The following is a 13,860-nucleotide window of genomic DNA, read 5'->3' on the forward strand; positions in this document are numbered from 1 at the left end:
GTATAAGGGGACAGAGGGACCACCTATTTATCTTGCCCTCATCCTCCCCCATTTCTTCCTCCTTCCCAATTCATTTGTACCCCAACAACGTGGGGTAGTGTTTCTTAGGTGTGTGTAAAGGAGTAAACGAGATAACGCCAGTGTGGGCTTTGAACAGAGCTTGACGAGTAGAATTTGAATTTTAGCTAAAGAGAGGATACCAACAAACCATACTTCTTTCCAAAAGAGGACTTGAAGCAGCATATTAAAACAGTTTAAAAAACGGAGTGAACGGGTTATTTGTAAATTGGCCCCAGGTGGAAAGACAGCTTGGTGGTCAGAGGGAGGGTTAGGGCATGTTGTGGTCGCATGGCCAAGTGGTTGTGCTGGATGTGTGACTTTGGTTGTGAGACTTTGGCTGGGAGCTTCTTTGCAGCCAGTTCTAAGAGGCTTGATTAGGGGAAAAAAAAAAAACAACAAAAACTGGCTTTCCGGGGGAAATTCACAAGTTCCTGGGCTTGAGATCTGAGCGTTACGGTAAATAGTCCGCTGTGGGTAGACAATGACAACAGGTAAGCTTGCTGTAGATGGAAGACTTGGATGCTTATTGAATTTAAAGGTGTGATTCTCTATCAGTGAATTGCTGTCCCACATTGAAGATGTCAGGAGAGCTGCTTCTGCGAGTGATTATGAACTGTATGTTGGAGGGGTCCCATCCCCCTTCACAGTATTTGGGAGTCAGCCCAAGAAGACCAGATCTCTCAGTAACCTTGAGTGTGTCTGGGTCAGGATGGGCTTCCCATGTGGCTCAGTGGTAAAGAATCTGCCTGCCGATGCAGGAGATGTGGGTTCGACCCCTGGGTCAGGAAGATCCCCTGGAGGAAGAAATGGCAACCCACTCCAGTATACTTGTCTGGAGAATCCCATGGACAGAACAGCCTGGTGAGCTCCAGTCCACGGGGTCGCAAAGAGTCGGACACGACTGAACACGCAGAAGCATGAAGTCAGTTTCATGAGATCTGCTGTCTGACCGGTGGTTGATAACTGGCTCTAACTGGGAATAGATCAGGGTTCAAAGCAGATGCTGTCCGGTTAGCAGGGACTTGGAAAAACACTCAGAAGTCATCAGTCTGTAACTTCCTTAGCGGCTGGTTATGTTCACCAAGGAAACGCCTCCACATTTATTCTCATCCTGCCCTGCTTTTGGATTCTGTGTGGCTAATAAGAGTGATTGACTGAGCCCACTGGATCTCCTATTCTGTATAGGAATTATTTTTGAAAGGGAAAAGGGAACTCGTCTAGACAAGTGGCCCTAAATAGCACATAATCCAGACCGGTGAGGGGCGGTGTAGCAGGCGGGCTCTGCCGGTTAATTTGGACTTGGCTTTCTTCCCTTAGGTGACCTGCGACAAGCCATCGTGGCCATGATGAACAGGAAAGACGAGCTGGAGGAAGAGAACAGGTATCCAGCGCTGGGGCTGGAGGGGCCGCTCCTTCACAGAAGTCCTCCCTCTGGGGCAGGGAGAAGATCACCAGGAAGGAGGTTTTGCTTCAGGGGCAGAATTGTGACCAGTGATTTCTGATTTTTTGTTCTGAGATGTATTACTTTAGTTTTTTCAACTTTTTATTTTATGTTGGAGTAGAACCAACTGACAGTGTTGTGATAGCTTCTGGTGAACAGCAAAGGGACTCAGCCGTGTATATACATGTATCCATTCTGGGATGTACCACGTTAGTATATGTAACGTGGCTTGAGTGTTAATAAGGAATGAAACGATCATGCTCTATCTTAGAACAAACGAGAATTTGTAAAGCAGTCTTTTTAATTTAAAAAAAAATAGCCTTTGAGATATAATTCACATATCATATAATTCATAGATTATATAATTTAAATATCATATAAAACATAAAACAAAGTATTCAGTGGTTTTTAGCATACTCACAGATATGTGCAACCATCTCACCACAGTCAATTTTAGAACATTTTCTTTGCCTCAAAATGAAGCTCCATCCTCACAGCTGTCACCCTGAGCCCCCCTTAAGCAGCAGGTAACCTTTCATTGAGGTTCTGTCCACCACGTTCCAAGCACTATCGTACTTAACATTTTCTCAAATTGGGGTACCTATAGCAAGATGGTGTGTGGAGTCTTTTGATTTTCCCCAAAGCCCTGTTGCAGACACTGAGAGGCCAAAGGGTTTTATTCATTTTGATTCCCTGTTGAAACCAGGGCTAGATACCAGACAGCTGTTAGCTGTGTTGCCTCTGTCTAGCTGCCCAAAGGCGAACCGCTCCAGTGCCAGGACCTTGTCTGGGCTACAGGCTGGTCAGGAGAGGGGTCTGCCTGTGGTTATCTGCAGAGCCTCTGTGAGCACAAGTCGGGGGGTCGGGGAGTAGGTGTGTATGTATGCACACGCGTGCGCACGCTCATGCCACCCTCTTATGCTTGCCCCTGAGCAGGAATTGTGTCCCTGGGGATGTGCATGCTGATTCTCCTTTTTAAAACTTGCTTTGGGCGCTGCTTGACAAGCTTCTCCCTCATCCTTTATGGAAACATACAAGAGCAAACAAATGTGATTTGGAAAAACAAGTGTTTTTTTTTTTTTTTTTTTTTTTTTTTTTACAAGTGTTTTTAAAAAGGAGTCTTCAGACAGTGTGATTTTTCCAGTGAAAATAAATCTCAGTGACAGGCTGTGGACTTTGTAGGATGCTTTTTCCTTTTTTCAGCTGGGGCCATTATCTTGGAAAAAGCCACAGGTTTTGTGTTATTTTATAAAGAACCATAGTCACTGTTGGGTCATTTCTTCTCCTTCCCAGCAAGAGAAAAAAAAAACCACATCCAGTTTGTGTTGGGGGGCTGGTTTTCAGGCCCTTAAAGGGGAATTTTTTCAAAACTTTCAAGGAGCGTTGAAACACACCATGTTTATTTTTGGAGCGGAGGTTCAGTGAGCAGTGGGGGTGGGATGGTGCAGACACTACTGCTTGTGGTCTGGTGTCTCATGGCAAGTGTCCTCTAGATTTAGGAGGCAGCCGCACCAAAGTTAGTAAATGTTTTCGAGAAATAGCCATTTGAGGTCCATCGATGGTCACCAGAACCCTGCTTGGCTCAATTCTAGGTGGTAACTTGTGGTTATGTCTGGAAGAGCCGCTGTCTTTTCTGCTATTTAAGACCAAAGGTGACAGACATTCAAGCGAATTGTTTGCAGGGTGAACATGCTCCAAATACAGTATAAAGCACGCTCATTGCAATGTCAGGTTATCCATCTCCGTAAGACAGTCTGTATGCTTGTTTAACCTGGAGGTGGTGACGGAGCAAGGGTGAGGGCGTTTTGTGAGATCGTGGGCAAAGGAGAAATGAGACTCCCGTCGTCCATCAGATAACTGGAGCCTGTCTTCTGTGTTTGTGGCTCAGGTGGTTTTTTTTGGCCTGTCCTGGCAGCCCTTCCTTTGTTAAATCTCGTACGTAGTGTGGCTCCAAAAGGTCTCCGTTGAGCATGCACACCTCAGTGTGGGATGTCTGGGAGGGGGCGTGCCTGAGGTAGGCTCAACTCATTGGTTTCCCTTGGTTTAAACCACCAAACCCACAAGCTCTCAGAGCCAGGCCTCTGGTGGTCCCCAGGGCTCATCCTAATTATGACGCAGAGACTCTTGAGCAGAATTGGGTAGCTCCTCAAAGCAGTTTGTACGAGATGGACGTGAACTGCGGTTTCTGCAGAGCCTTGTGGAAGATGAATGAACTAGGACTTGACTCTGTGAACTCCGGGCTGGCAGCCTCTGAACAGGTGGGATCTCCTCCTCCTCCCAGGTCGCTGCGGAACCTGCTTGACGGCGAGATGGAGCACTCGGCCGCGCTCCGCCAGGAGGTCGACACCTTGAAGCGGAAGGTGGCTGAACAGGAGGAGCGGCACGTCACGAAGGTCCAGGCGCTGGCGAGGTAGGGGGTGGAGGGGTTGGGGGAGGCCCTGGCAAGGCAGACGGGCGGAGGGGCTGGGGGAGGCGCTGGCCAACCCTCAAGCACACCTTTCATCAGTACTTACTAATTTAAAGTGACAACTGGAAATAATACTTACATAGCTGAAATTTTAACTTATTAAATATTGAGTAAGTATTAAATAGTATACATGCACATGGTTCAAAATACAAAAGTCACGAATGGTTAAACTCTGCGATTGCTGGCTCACCCCTGGAGGGTGGGCAGCGTTACCGCCCAGAGGTGCCCCTTGTGTACTCGAGTGGATGTGAACATTCAGATACATGAACTTTCTCTTCTTCTCATCTCCCTCCTCTTCTCTCTTTCTTCCTTGACACAAATGGTCCCGTATCCTGCACCCTACTCCCTCCACGGCTTAGAGACCGTCCTGCTCTGGGTACACAGACTTGCCGTCTTTCTAACGGCTCCTGATAGCCCACCGTCCACCCGCAGTAGGACTCATTTGGCCGACGTGCCAGCAGCCAGGTGTCTGAGTCAATTCTAGCCCTTTGCTTCTGCTGATAATCTGTGCAGTTGTTGTTGTGTCCTCGTATGAGTGTATTTGCCAGAAAAGCTCTTGGAAGTAGAATTGCTGGGTCAAAGCACTGTGTTTTTCTTTTCTTTTATTACTTGTTTGTTTAATTTATTTGGCTACTCCGGGCCTTAGTTGTGGCACGTAGGATCTTTGATCTTAGTTGGGGCCTGTGGGGTCTAGTTCCCTGCCCAGGGACTGAACCTGGGCCCCCTGCGTTGGGAGTGTGGAGTTTTAGCCAGTGGAGCACCAGGGAAGTCCCCACAGTGCTTTCTGAGTTGGATAAAGGTCGTCAGCCTGCCTTTAACGAGGGCTGGGTCTCCGCCAGCACAGCCCTGCCTCTGGCGGATCCAGCTTTGGGGCTCTTTGATAAAATCACAGGGGAAAGCAGTGCTGGCGAAATATTTTTCATTTCCCTGGTTTAGAGTATGGTTGAGCCTCTTTATCGCTGAGTCATCTTATTTTCTTTTCCATGACTTTGTTTATATCTAGTTAAAGAAAACTGTAAAGCACCTCCCCCCTACCTCCAAGCTCCAGCTGCCATAATGAGATTTTACTGAATTTGTCGCGTGCAAACTTATTTTTATGGGCTCTACTTGAAATCTCCAGCCCGTCACTTCCTAGGCCGTGCCCTTCTACGTAGTAAAAGCTTCATTGCCACCATTTTTATGGGCCTGGATGTGGCATTTCATTGAGCTAGTGCACCATATGGAAGAACCATTTCAGATTGCTGGACATTTGAGTTGTTCCAGTTTTTTCCCCATTTCATGTAAGATAAGCACTTTCACTGGTTGTTCTTTGTTGTTGTTGTTCAGTCACTCAGTTATGTGTGACTTTTTGCAACCCCATGGACTGTGGCACGCCAGGCTTCCCTGTCCTTCACCATCTCCCAGAGTTTGCTGAACTCCACTGAGTTGATGATGCCGTCCAGCCGTCTCATACTCTATCATCACCTTCTCCTCCAGCCTTCAATCTTCCCCAGCATCAGGGTCTTTTCCAGTGAGTCAGCTCTCTGCATCAGGTGGCTCAAGTATTGGAGCTTCAGCCCTTCTGATGAATATTCAGGGTTGATTTCCTTTAGGATTCATGTGGCCTGATTCCCTTGCAGGCCAGGGGGCTCTCAAGAGTCTTCTCCAGTGCCACAGTTCAAAAGCATCAATTCTTTGGCGCTCAGCCTTCTTTATGGTCCAACTTTCACATCTTTACATGACTGTTGGAAAAACCATAGCTTTGACCATACGGATTCTTTAAGACTACTTTAAAAATAGACCGGGAGATGCATCTATCTTGTCGGGGGTTGTGGTGGGGGAGCCCAGGGTTAAGGAAACTCAATAGCAGCAGCATTACCATCCCCGTGCTGTCAGCTGTTGTGAATGACACTAATGTAATTGTTATGTACATGTAACGGGAAGTTGGCAGTGTGATCCCATACTTATTTATTTGTTGGCTGTGCTGGGTCTTCATTGTGGCCTGTAGGCTGAGTAGTTGTGGCACACGGGCTTAGTTGCTCCGCAACTGTGTCCCCTGCCATGGAAGGCAGTTTCTTAACCACTGGACCACCGGGAAGTTCCTCTGTGTTTAATTTCAATTTGAACTTCTCTCCTGCATTCACGTTTGAAAATGACATATCCAGAGCGTCAGAAACAAGTCCCCCCCACCCCCCCCCAAAAAAAAGAAACAAGTCCCAGGTGCCTGATACGGCATTTTCTCACCTGGCGCCCATCTTACCTGGCCATGCCAGGGTTCCGTGGTGCGATTTTGTTCTGTGTTCTCAATAAAGACTGTAGTCTGTGGAGACCCGGGTTCTGAATCATTGAAGACAGACAGACTTCCATCCTCTGTCATTTTTAATTGTGTCAGGAGCCAGCTCAGCCTCGAGTTGCTGCTCCATTGCTTGCAAATTTGGTGTTGGGTCTGAACCACTTCACTTCCACAGGTGTGCGTTTCTTCGGTTATGAAATGGATGGGATGGTCTTATCCCCCTGAGAGGGCCCACTGAGGAAAGTGTGCGAAAGTCCATAAGGCAGTGGCGAGTGATTGGAGTGTGTTTTACAGTAAATGTGTTTTGAGTATATGATAATTTTGGGATAAATTTTCTTTAGCCCATGAATGAAATAGAAAAAGGTAACTTCTTAACCACGCTATTCTGTAATCTGGTTTCCCCAGTTAAACAGTGGGGTAGCTGAGAGTTTGGGCTTCCTTGGTGGCTCAGGGGTAAGGAATCTGCCCGCCAGTGCAGGAGACGTGGGTTTGATCCCTGATTCAGGAAGATCCCCTAGAGAAGAAAATGGCAAACCCACCCCAGTATTCTTACCTGGGAAATCCCATGGACAGAGAAACCTGGCGGGCTATAATCCCTGGGGTCACAAAAGAGTTGAACACAACTTAAGTGACTAAATACACAGACAGCTGAAAGTTTAAGGTGCCTGCAAGTTTGCAGTTTGCAGGTAGAAGGAACTTGGATAAAGCGGGCAAACACTTCAGGAGGAAACGGACAGAGCAGTGGGACGTGGTTTGAAAGACTCGGCTGCTGACATTGCACACGGACTTCTGCCAGCTGTCAGAAGTTTCTCATTGCTTCTGGCCGCAGGAGGAGTGGCTGTCCTTGTTGTCAGATGGTGGGTCCCCGTGGTGAGCTGTGGTTGATGGCCTGCGGGTGCTGTCATCCATGGGTCACAGGCAGGGTGTGGAGGGTCAGGGGTGGGGGTGAGGCCCACACGCGGCACCAGGGTAGCCCTGTTCTAGGTCCCCATGTGTCCAGATGGCAGGTTTCATAATGCAGGTAGTTTAGCCTAGTGGTTGGTGGTACTGATTCTGGCACTGGATCCTGGGGGTCCATTCATGGCTGTGCTGCTTATTAGCTATGTGATCTTGAGCAAGTTACTTAACTGTCTGTTTCCTTGGTTATAAAATGAAGAGAACTCTATCTCATAGAGTAGTTAGGTGGTAAAATGAGAGACCATATGTCAGCTCCATGAATGGGCTTCATAAATGCTCCAACACATTACCTATCATTATCATTTCTCTCTAGGATAGTAATTGTATTATTACTAAGGAACCTTGCCTAATCAAAAGTTGTATTTTAACAGCAGTGGTGCAGAAAGAATTAAGAATTAGGCTATTTCAGACACAGGGCAGTGAAATTATTTTTGCTGTATTGCTGAGAAGCGTGTTCGGGTGTATGTGTGTCTTCCTGGCCCTGAGTATAGAGTTGTGAAATGAGGACATCCCTGAGCAAACGAAGTGTCGTATTACACATTCATTTTGCTCAGAATTAATGGCTTTCCTTTCATGCCATCACGGCTCAACAAAGAGCGAGGTCATATAAGCAGCCCAGTGCCTTTGTGGCGCCAAGCGTCTGCGCCTTTCCGGGCGGAGTCCTCGTGATCAGTAGTGGTTCAGGATCAGTCAGTCTCCCTCCCTGTATAATGGATTGCCTTACTTCCTGGGTAAGTAAGAAATCTCAAGCTCAACAAGGTCTTAGTGTTTAAGCACAGGGAGCTATATCCCATATCCTGTGATAAACAGGATAGGAAATGGAAAAGAACATGAAGAGAAATGTGTGTGTATATATGTGTGTGTGTGTGTATGTGTATAACTGAATCACTTTGCTGTATAGCAGAAACATTGTAAATCCACTCTATGTACTTCAATTAAAAAAAAAAAAAGCTCATCCTGTGACATAGGTGTGAGCAGAAAGAAAACACACGTTAACCGAGCAGAAGTGCCTCTGAGGGGTGCAAGCGGCCAGGGCTGTGGGGTTGTTGTGGGCATTTCTGTTTCTGCTCTATTTATTTATTTGTTTGTTTGTTTGGCGCATCAGGTCTTAGTTGTGGCACGAGGGAGCTTTGTTGTGGCACGTGGGCCCTTTCCCTGTGGTGCACGGACTCTCTGGTTAGGGAGCACTGGCTCAGTAGTCGTGACATACAGGCTTAGTTGCTCCACAGAGTGTGGGCTCTTAGTTCCCCAACCAGGGATCAAACTGGCGTCCCCTGCATTGTAGGGTGGTTTCGTAACCACTGGAACACCAGGGAGGTCCCGGGCTCTGCTTTTTTTGTTTTAGATACCCCTGGCTGTGTAACAAATGATCTCCAAACTTGACAGCTTAAAACAGGGAATGTTGAGGATCCTCCGCAATTCCCACGAGTTGGGAATGTGGGAATGGCTCAGGGTTCCTTATAAGGTTGTGGTCAAGCGTTAACCAGAGCTGTGGTCATCTGAAGGCTTGACTGCAGTGGAGGGTCCACTTTGGAGCTCGCTCGCGTGGCTGTTGGCAGAAGGCTTTGGTTCCCTGCTATGTGGACTGCTCTGTAGGGTTGCTCACAACCTGGCAGCTGGCTTCCCGGGGCGAGTAACCCAAGCGGCAAGGGAACACACCCAACACAGAAGCCACTGTGACTTTTGTGACCTAAGGCCGGAAATGACAGATGACCACATCTGCCGTATTCTGTTGTCACGCAGCTCAAGCCTGGTTCAGCGTGGAAGGGGTCTACACGTGGACGTCAGTACCAAGAAGCAGGGGTCTTGGGGGCCACCCTGGAGGCTGTCTGTCACACCTACCCGGGGACAGCACTACCCCAGTCTTCCTTGGCTGGGTCTTCCTCCTCTCCGTTCTGTCCCGGTGCTTTGGCAGGAGTAACCCCACCACTGCCCCGCCGGGGCTCCGGAGCATGGCAGATGTCACCAGCCTGGACAGTTAGCTTGTTCCATCCCGTGGCCACCATGATTGGGCTGTGAGCAGTCCCTCAAGAGCAAACTCATGTGCTGGCAGAATCGTGGAGATGAGAACTCAAGTCCCAAAGCCAGAAGGGCAGAGTCATACGTGAGACTGAAAAAGGGAGACTTCCTTTCTCATTCTTTCATGATGTCCCATCCTTCAGTTCTGTTTTCTTTCTTACAGCATTAGCATTTTATTAATATATATTTAGGTCATTATAATCTTTTTCTTCAAACTTTGAACTTTTTATTTTGTATTGGGGATATAACCAATTAACAGTGTTGTGGTAGTTTCAGGTAAACAGCGAAGGGACACAGCCATACATATATATGTATCCATTCTCCCCCAACCTTCCCCCGCTCTCCCTCCAGCTTCAGGCTGCCACATGACATTGAGTAGAGTTCCCTGTGCTTACACAGGTGGTCCTTGGTGATTGTCCATTTTGATGTTCAGTTCTACGTCATTAAAGAAACATGTTCTGGAGGACTTTTCAAGCCCATTATGTAAAGCAAAACTGCAGTCAGAGTGAGTGGAGACCAGAGTCCAGTTTTTGTCTGTATGTTTTTCAGAAGATTAGCATTTGCTTTGCTGCCTGATTCTAAAGGCCTGTGGTTGCAGCCTGAGGGTGGGGCTCCCCCATTAGAAGAGTTGCTGTAGTATCATTTCCTGAAAAGCTACCCCTTTTATTTTCCCCACGCTAGAGGATCAGCCATCAGTTCAGTTCAGTTAATCAGCCGTGTCCGACTCTTTGCGACCCCATGGACTGCAGCATGCCAGGCCTCCCTGTCCATCACCAACTCCCGGAGCGTACCCAAACTCATGTCCATTGAGTTAGTGATGCCATCTAGCCATGTCATCCTCTGTCGTCCCCTTCTCCTCCTGCCCTCAGTCTTTCCCAGCATCAGGGTCTTTTCCAATGAGTCAGTTCTTCGCATCAGGTGCCCAAAGTATAGCAGTTTCAGCTTCAACATCAGTCCTTCCGATGAACACCCAGGACTGATCTCCTTTAGGACAGACTGGCTGGATCTCCTTGCAGTCCGAGGGACTCTCAGCCTTCTCCAACACCACAGTTCAAAAGCATCAATATTTTGGCACTCAGCTTTCTTTATAGTCCAACTCTCACATCCATACATGGCTTGGTTTAAAAAAGTTTTTTCCCTCTTGGTTGGTTGTAGGGGTTGAACTCTCCCAAGCACCAAGGCATCAGCTCTGATCTGTCTAATCTGGTCAAGATAATTCCATCTCCTTTCCGAAATGATTGGTTCAGGTAACCATGGCTTGACCCAACTTGGATTTAGTTCAGGAAATGAGCATGAGGTCTAATTCTGGCCATGGAGATGTGGTTGAGGTTTGCTAGGGCTTTGGAAGAAGATGGTCCTTTGCTTGTTAGATGGCTGGAGTGGCTCCCTTTGGAACACGTGCTGTGAGGTACAGAGGCTGGAACTGCTGCAGCCATTTTACCACCATGAGGGAGACAGCTTCAGGGTAAAGCTCACACGACAACTTGGGAGGGAGAGGAGGGGTGAGAACGTTTAATGTGAAGTGATGGGAACCCACCAGGAACTGGCTTGTGAAGAAGTGCCCTTGATTGGCCTGTGTAGCTGACAAATTTCGAGAAGAGCTAGCGCTCTGCCCAGCTGGACCCAGGGACCCTGGGGGCGTCACGTGGGATCCTTATCCTTCTGTATCTCCCCTTCTTTTCCTTGGTCGTAGCTTCATTCTCAGTCCTGCTCTTCTCGCATAGTGACAAGAGGGCCCCTAGGCATTGCTAGGCATAAATCCTGTTGGCTCAGTACCCAGAGGAAGGAGAGCGTGTCTTCCTGAAAGCTCATGAGACAGTTCTGGGATTCGCTCATTTTCCTGGCAGGATGTGTTATCCTCGCTGTCCCGGCCTGTGTCACGTGCCCCCTGGAGACTTGCTTTTCCTTACCTGGCCACGTGGAGCAAGAGCAAACGACAGGGGCATTTCTTCAAGAGGACAGCTGGGGAGCTCGTTCTGTCAGATGGGGGTGAGTGGCGGTCAAGCAGAGACTGTGGGTGTCCCCTGCCACGGGGACACATTTGGAAATTGTCGGTTCCCCAGTGTAGAAACTCTGCACCCTAGAGCCAGCCCTCCCGCGAGTGATGGTGAAGTCTGGGCTTCAGGTCATCCCACTGTCCCTGCGTGTCTTTCCTTGGTGGGATGTTTACATCAGATGCAATTTGACCTTGTTAGCAAGCACCTGGTCCAGCCACTTTGGCCTCCTTAGATGTATAGGTCTCAGTACCAGCCTCAGTATCCCTTTAAAATAAAAATCAACCCTTTTATTTTACTATCCTGAAATGAAATTCATAGCTAACACACCCTGCCTGCACAAATAATTTAAAAAATCAGTATAATACCCTAACTGTAATCTGAAGGAGAAGTAATAGGGAAGTAATTTATAATACAAAGTAGATTGCAGTATACATGGGCTGGGCATGACCTTGCCCGAAAAACATGAAGTGGTAAAGTGCTCTTACCTAGTTATAATGCACATGTTTGGATTTAAAGGCGGTCAAGTCAGAAGTCACTCTTTAGAAGAAATGCAGAAAATGGAAGAATAGAGCATGGGTGGGCCCCAGGGTAAAAACTGGTATATCCAGTGTACAGTTAATTTGAGGATAGGTTCAGATTACAAACAAGCCTTTTTTTTTTTTTAATATATTTTTTTATTTGAATGCACCGGGTCTTAGTTCTAAGCAGCACTTAGGATCTTTGATCTTCACTGTGGCCTGTGGAAGCTTTTCCAGTTGTGGCCTGTGAGATCTAGTTCCCTGACCAGGGATTGAACCCAGGCGCCCTGCATTGGGAGCATGGAGTCTCAGCAACCGGACCACCAGGGAAGTCCTTACCGATAAGCTTTTCACCCACATAAAGGGCCATCAGGATGATGGAAAGCAGGGCAGGATATAGTTTGCTCTTGGTCTTTCAGGACAGTTTGTAGCCTCAGCCCCACTCTCTTAATGCTGGTAACACCGTCATCTTGGTGACCAAAGCATCTCTACACTTTGGCCTTGCTTAGCCTTTGCCATGCATTACAAGTCATCGGGGAGCTTTAAAACAGTGTCCACACCCAGTTGAGAACCACTGCTTTCGCCCTTTCTGTGTTCTTGTCTTCAAGTTTGTAAACGTACCTTTAGAATTTTGTTCCCACAGCCTTGCGGTCCACGGTCACGTGGCCTCTCTTTTGGTGTCCTTGGCCGAGGACCGAACCCTGATCACACGGATACTCTGTTGAGTCCCTGGTGTCCCCCTCCCTTCGCTACTCCCGTCCTTCACTTCTCCCTGAGCAGGAAACTGGCATCCCCAGGTCGCCGGCTCTCTCGCCCCGCTGGGTCTCATTAGCCGAGGGAGCTGTGCTCTTCCTCATTCCTCAGCACGTCCCTGTCAGGAGCTGACAGGTCCTTAGTGATGAACCCCAGAGCAGCCGAGGAGAGCTGAGTGCACGGGGTGGGACAGGGTGAAGATGGGACACACGTGTCCAGGCAGGAGACAAAGCAACGGCCCAGGAGGAGGAGCTGGCTTCCTGAATTTTAATGCTGCCGGGATCCAGTGAAGGATGGCTGGTCGGTTAATACCCATTCACTGATGAGTTGATTCACCCATCAGACACCTATTCTGAGTGAGCTGGGTCCATCAGAGAGAAACAGGATACAGCTGACTAACCTCTAGGGGCTGAACATCAGGGGAGGAACAGATAAACACAGACTTTAACCTTTTACTGATAATTCCCTGCGCTCTGGTTAAGGTGGCTGGTCTTGGAAGGAAGTGCAGGGCAAGCCTGGGCTCGAGTCCAGCCTCTTTCTTTCATTTTGGCTGCACTGGGTCCTTGTTGTGCTGCGCAGGCTTTCTCTGGTTGCGCTGCGTGGGGGCTTCTCTTGTGAAGCACGGGCTCTAGAGCACGCGGGGTCAGCAGTTGTGTGCGAGCTTCCTTGGTGGCTCAGATGGTAAAGAATCTGCCTTTAATGCAGGAGACCCAAGTTCAATCCCTGGGTTGGGAAGATCCCCTTGAGGAGGGTAGGGCTAACCTACTCCGGTATTCTTTCCTGGAGAATCCCATGGACAGAGGAGCCTGGTGGGCTGCAGTTCATGGGGTCACAAAGGGTTGGATGCCACTGAGCGACTAACACTTAATTACTTGCCCTCCGGCATGTAGGGTCTTAGTTCCCTGACCAGGGATCGAACCTGTGTCCCCTGCACTGGCAAGCGGATTCTTAACCACTGGACCACCAGGCAAGTCCTTTGAGTCCAACTTCTGTAGGACTGGACTCGAGTGAGGTGAGTGAGGCCCCTCGGTGCAGAAAAAGGGAGGCGCTTGCTCACTCTGAGGGCCCTGCGAGTGCTTCTTGCGCTTCTAGATGTTTTCTCGACTGGTCATTCCACCCCTGATGCTTCTCACCTAGAAACCCGAGACCGCGGTAGACCCTTCTTGTAGACAGCACACAAACGATACTGCAGGGCCAGTGTGGAGCACAGTGGAGCCCTGCCTAAGTCCTTAGGAAAGGCCAGCTGTGTCTGCGCTTACGAGTTCCGTGTAAGTCAATTTTTCTTCCATACAAGGCTGCACAGAGTCATTTTCTGGAGTTAATCTCACCCGCTGTTACTTAGATGTAACTAACTATCTAATTAAGAATTCTCTGGG

The 13,860-nt window shown here is 48.4% G+C and overlaps 1 protein-coding gene across 2 annotated transcripts in view; it reads left to right on the top strand.

The window, feature by feature from the left end:
- The window catches only part of SNX29 (sorting nexin 29), a 603,019-nt gene that overhangs the window by 137,939 nt on the left and 451,220 nt on the right, over positions 1-13,860 (top strand). For both annotated transcript variants that reach the window (XM_069569984.1, XM_069569985.1), the window contains exons 12-13: positions 1,378-1,441; positions 3,783-3,911. In XM_069569984.1, coding sequence (XP_069426085.1) covers positions 1,378-1,441; positions 3,783-3,911 — 193 coding nt within the window. The remainder of the gene's footprint in view (positions 1-1,377; positions 1,442-3,782; positions 3,912-13,860) is intronic.

This window comes from Ovis canadensis, chromosome 24 (assembly GCF_042477335.2).
Source record: "Ovis canadensis isolate MfBH-ARS-UI-01 breed Bighorn chromosome 24, ARS-UI_OviCan_v2, whole genome shotgun sequence".
NCBI lineage: Eukaryota > Metazoa > Chordata > Mammalia > Artiodactyla > Bovidae > Ovis > Ovis canadensis.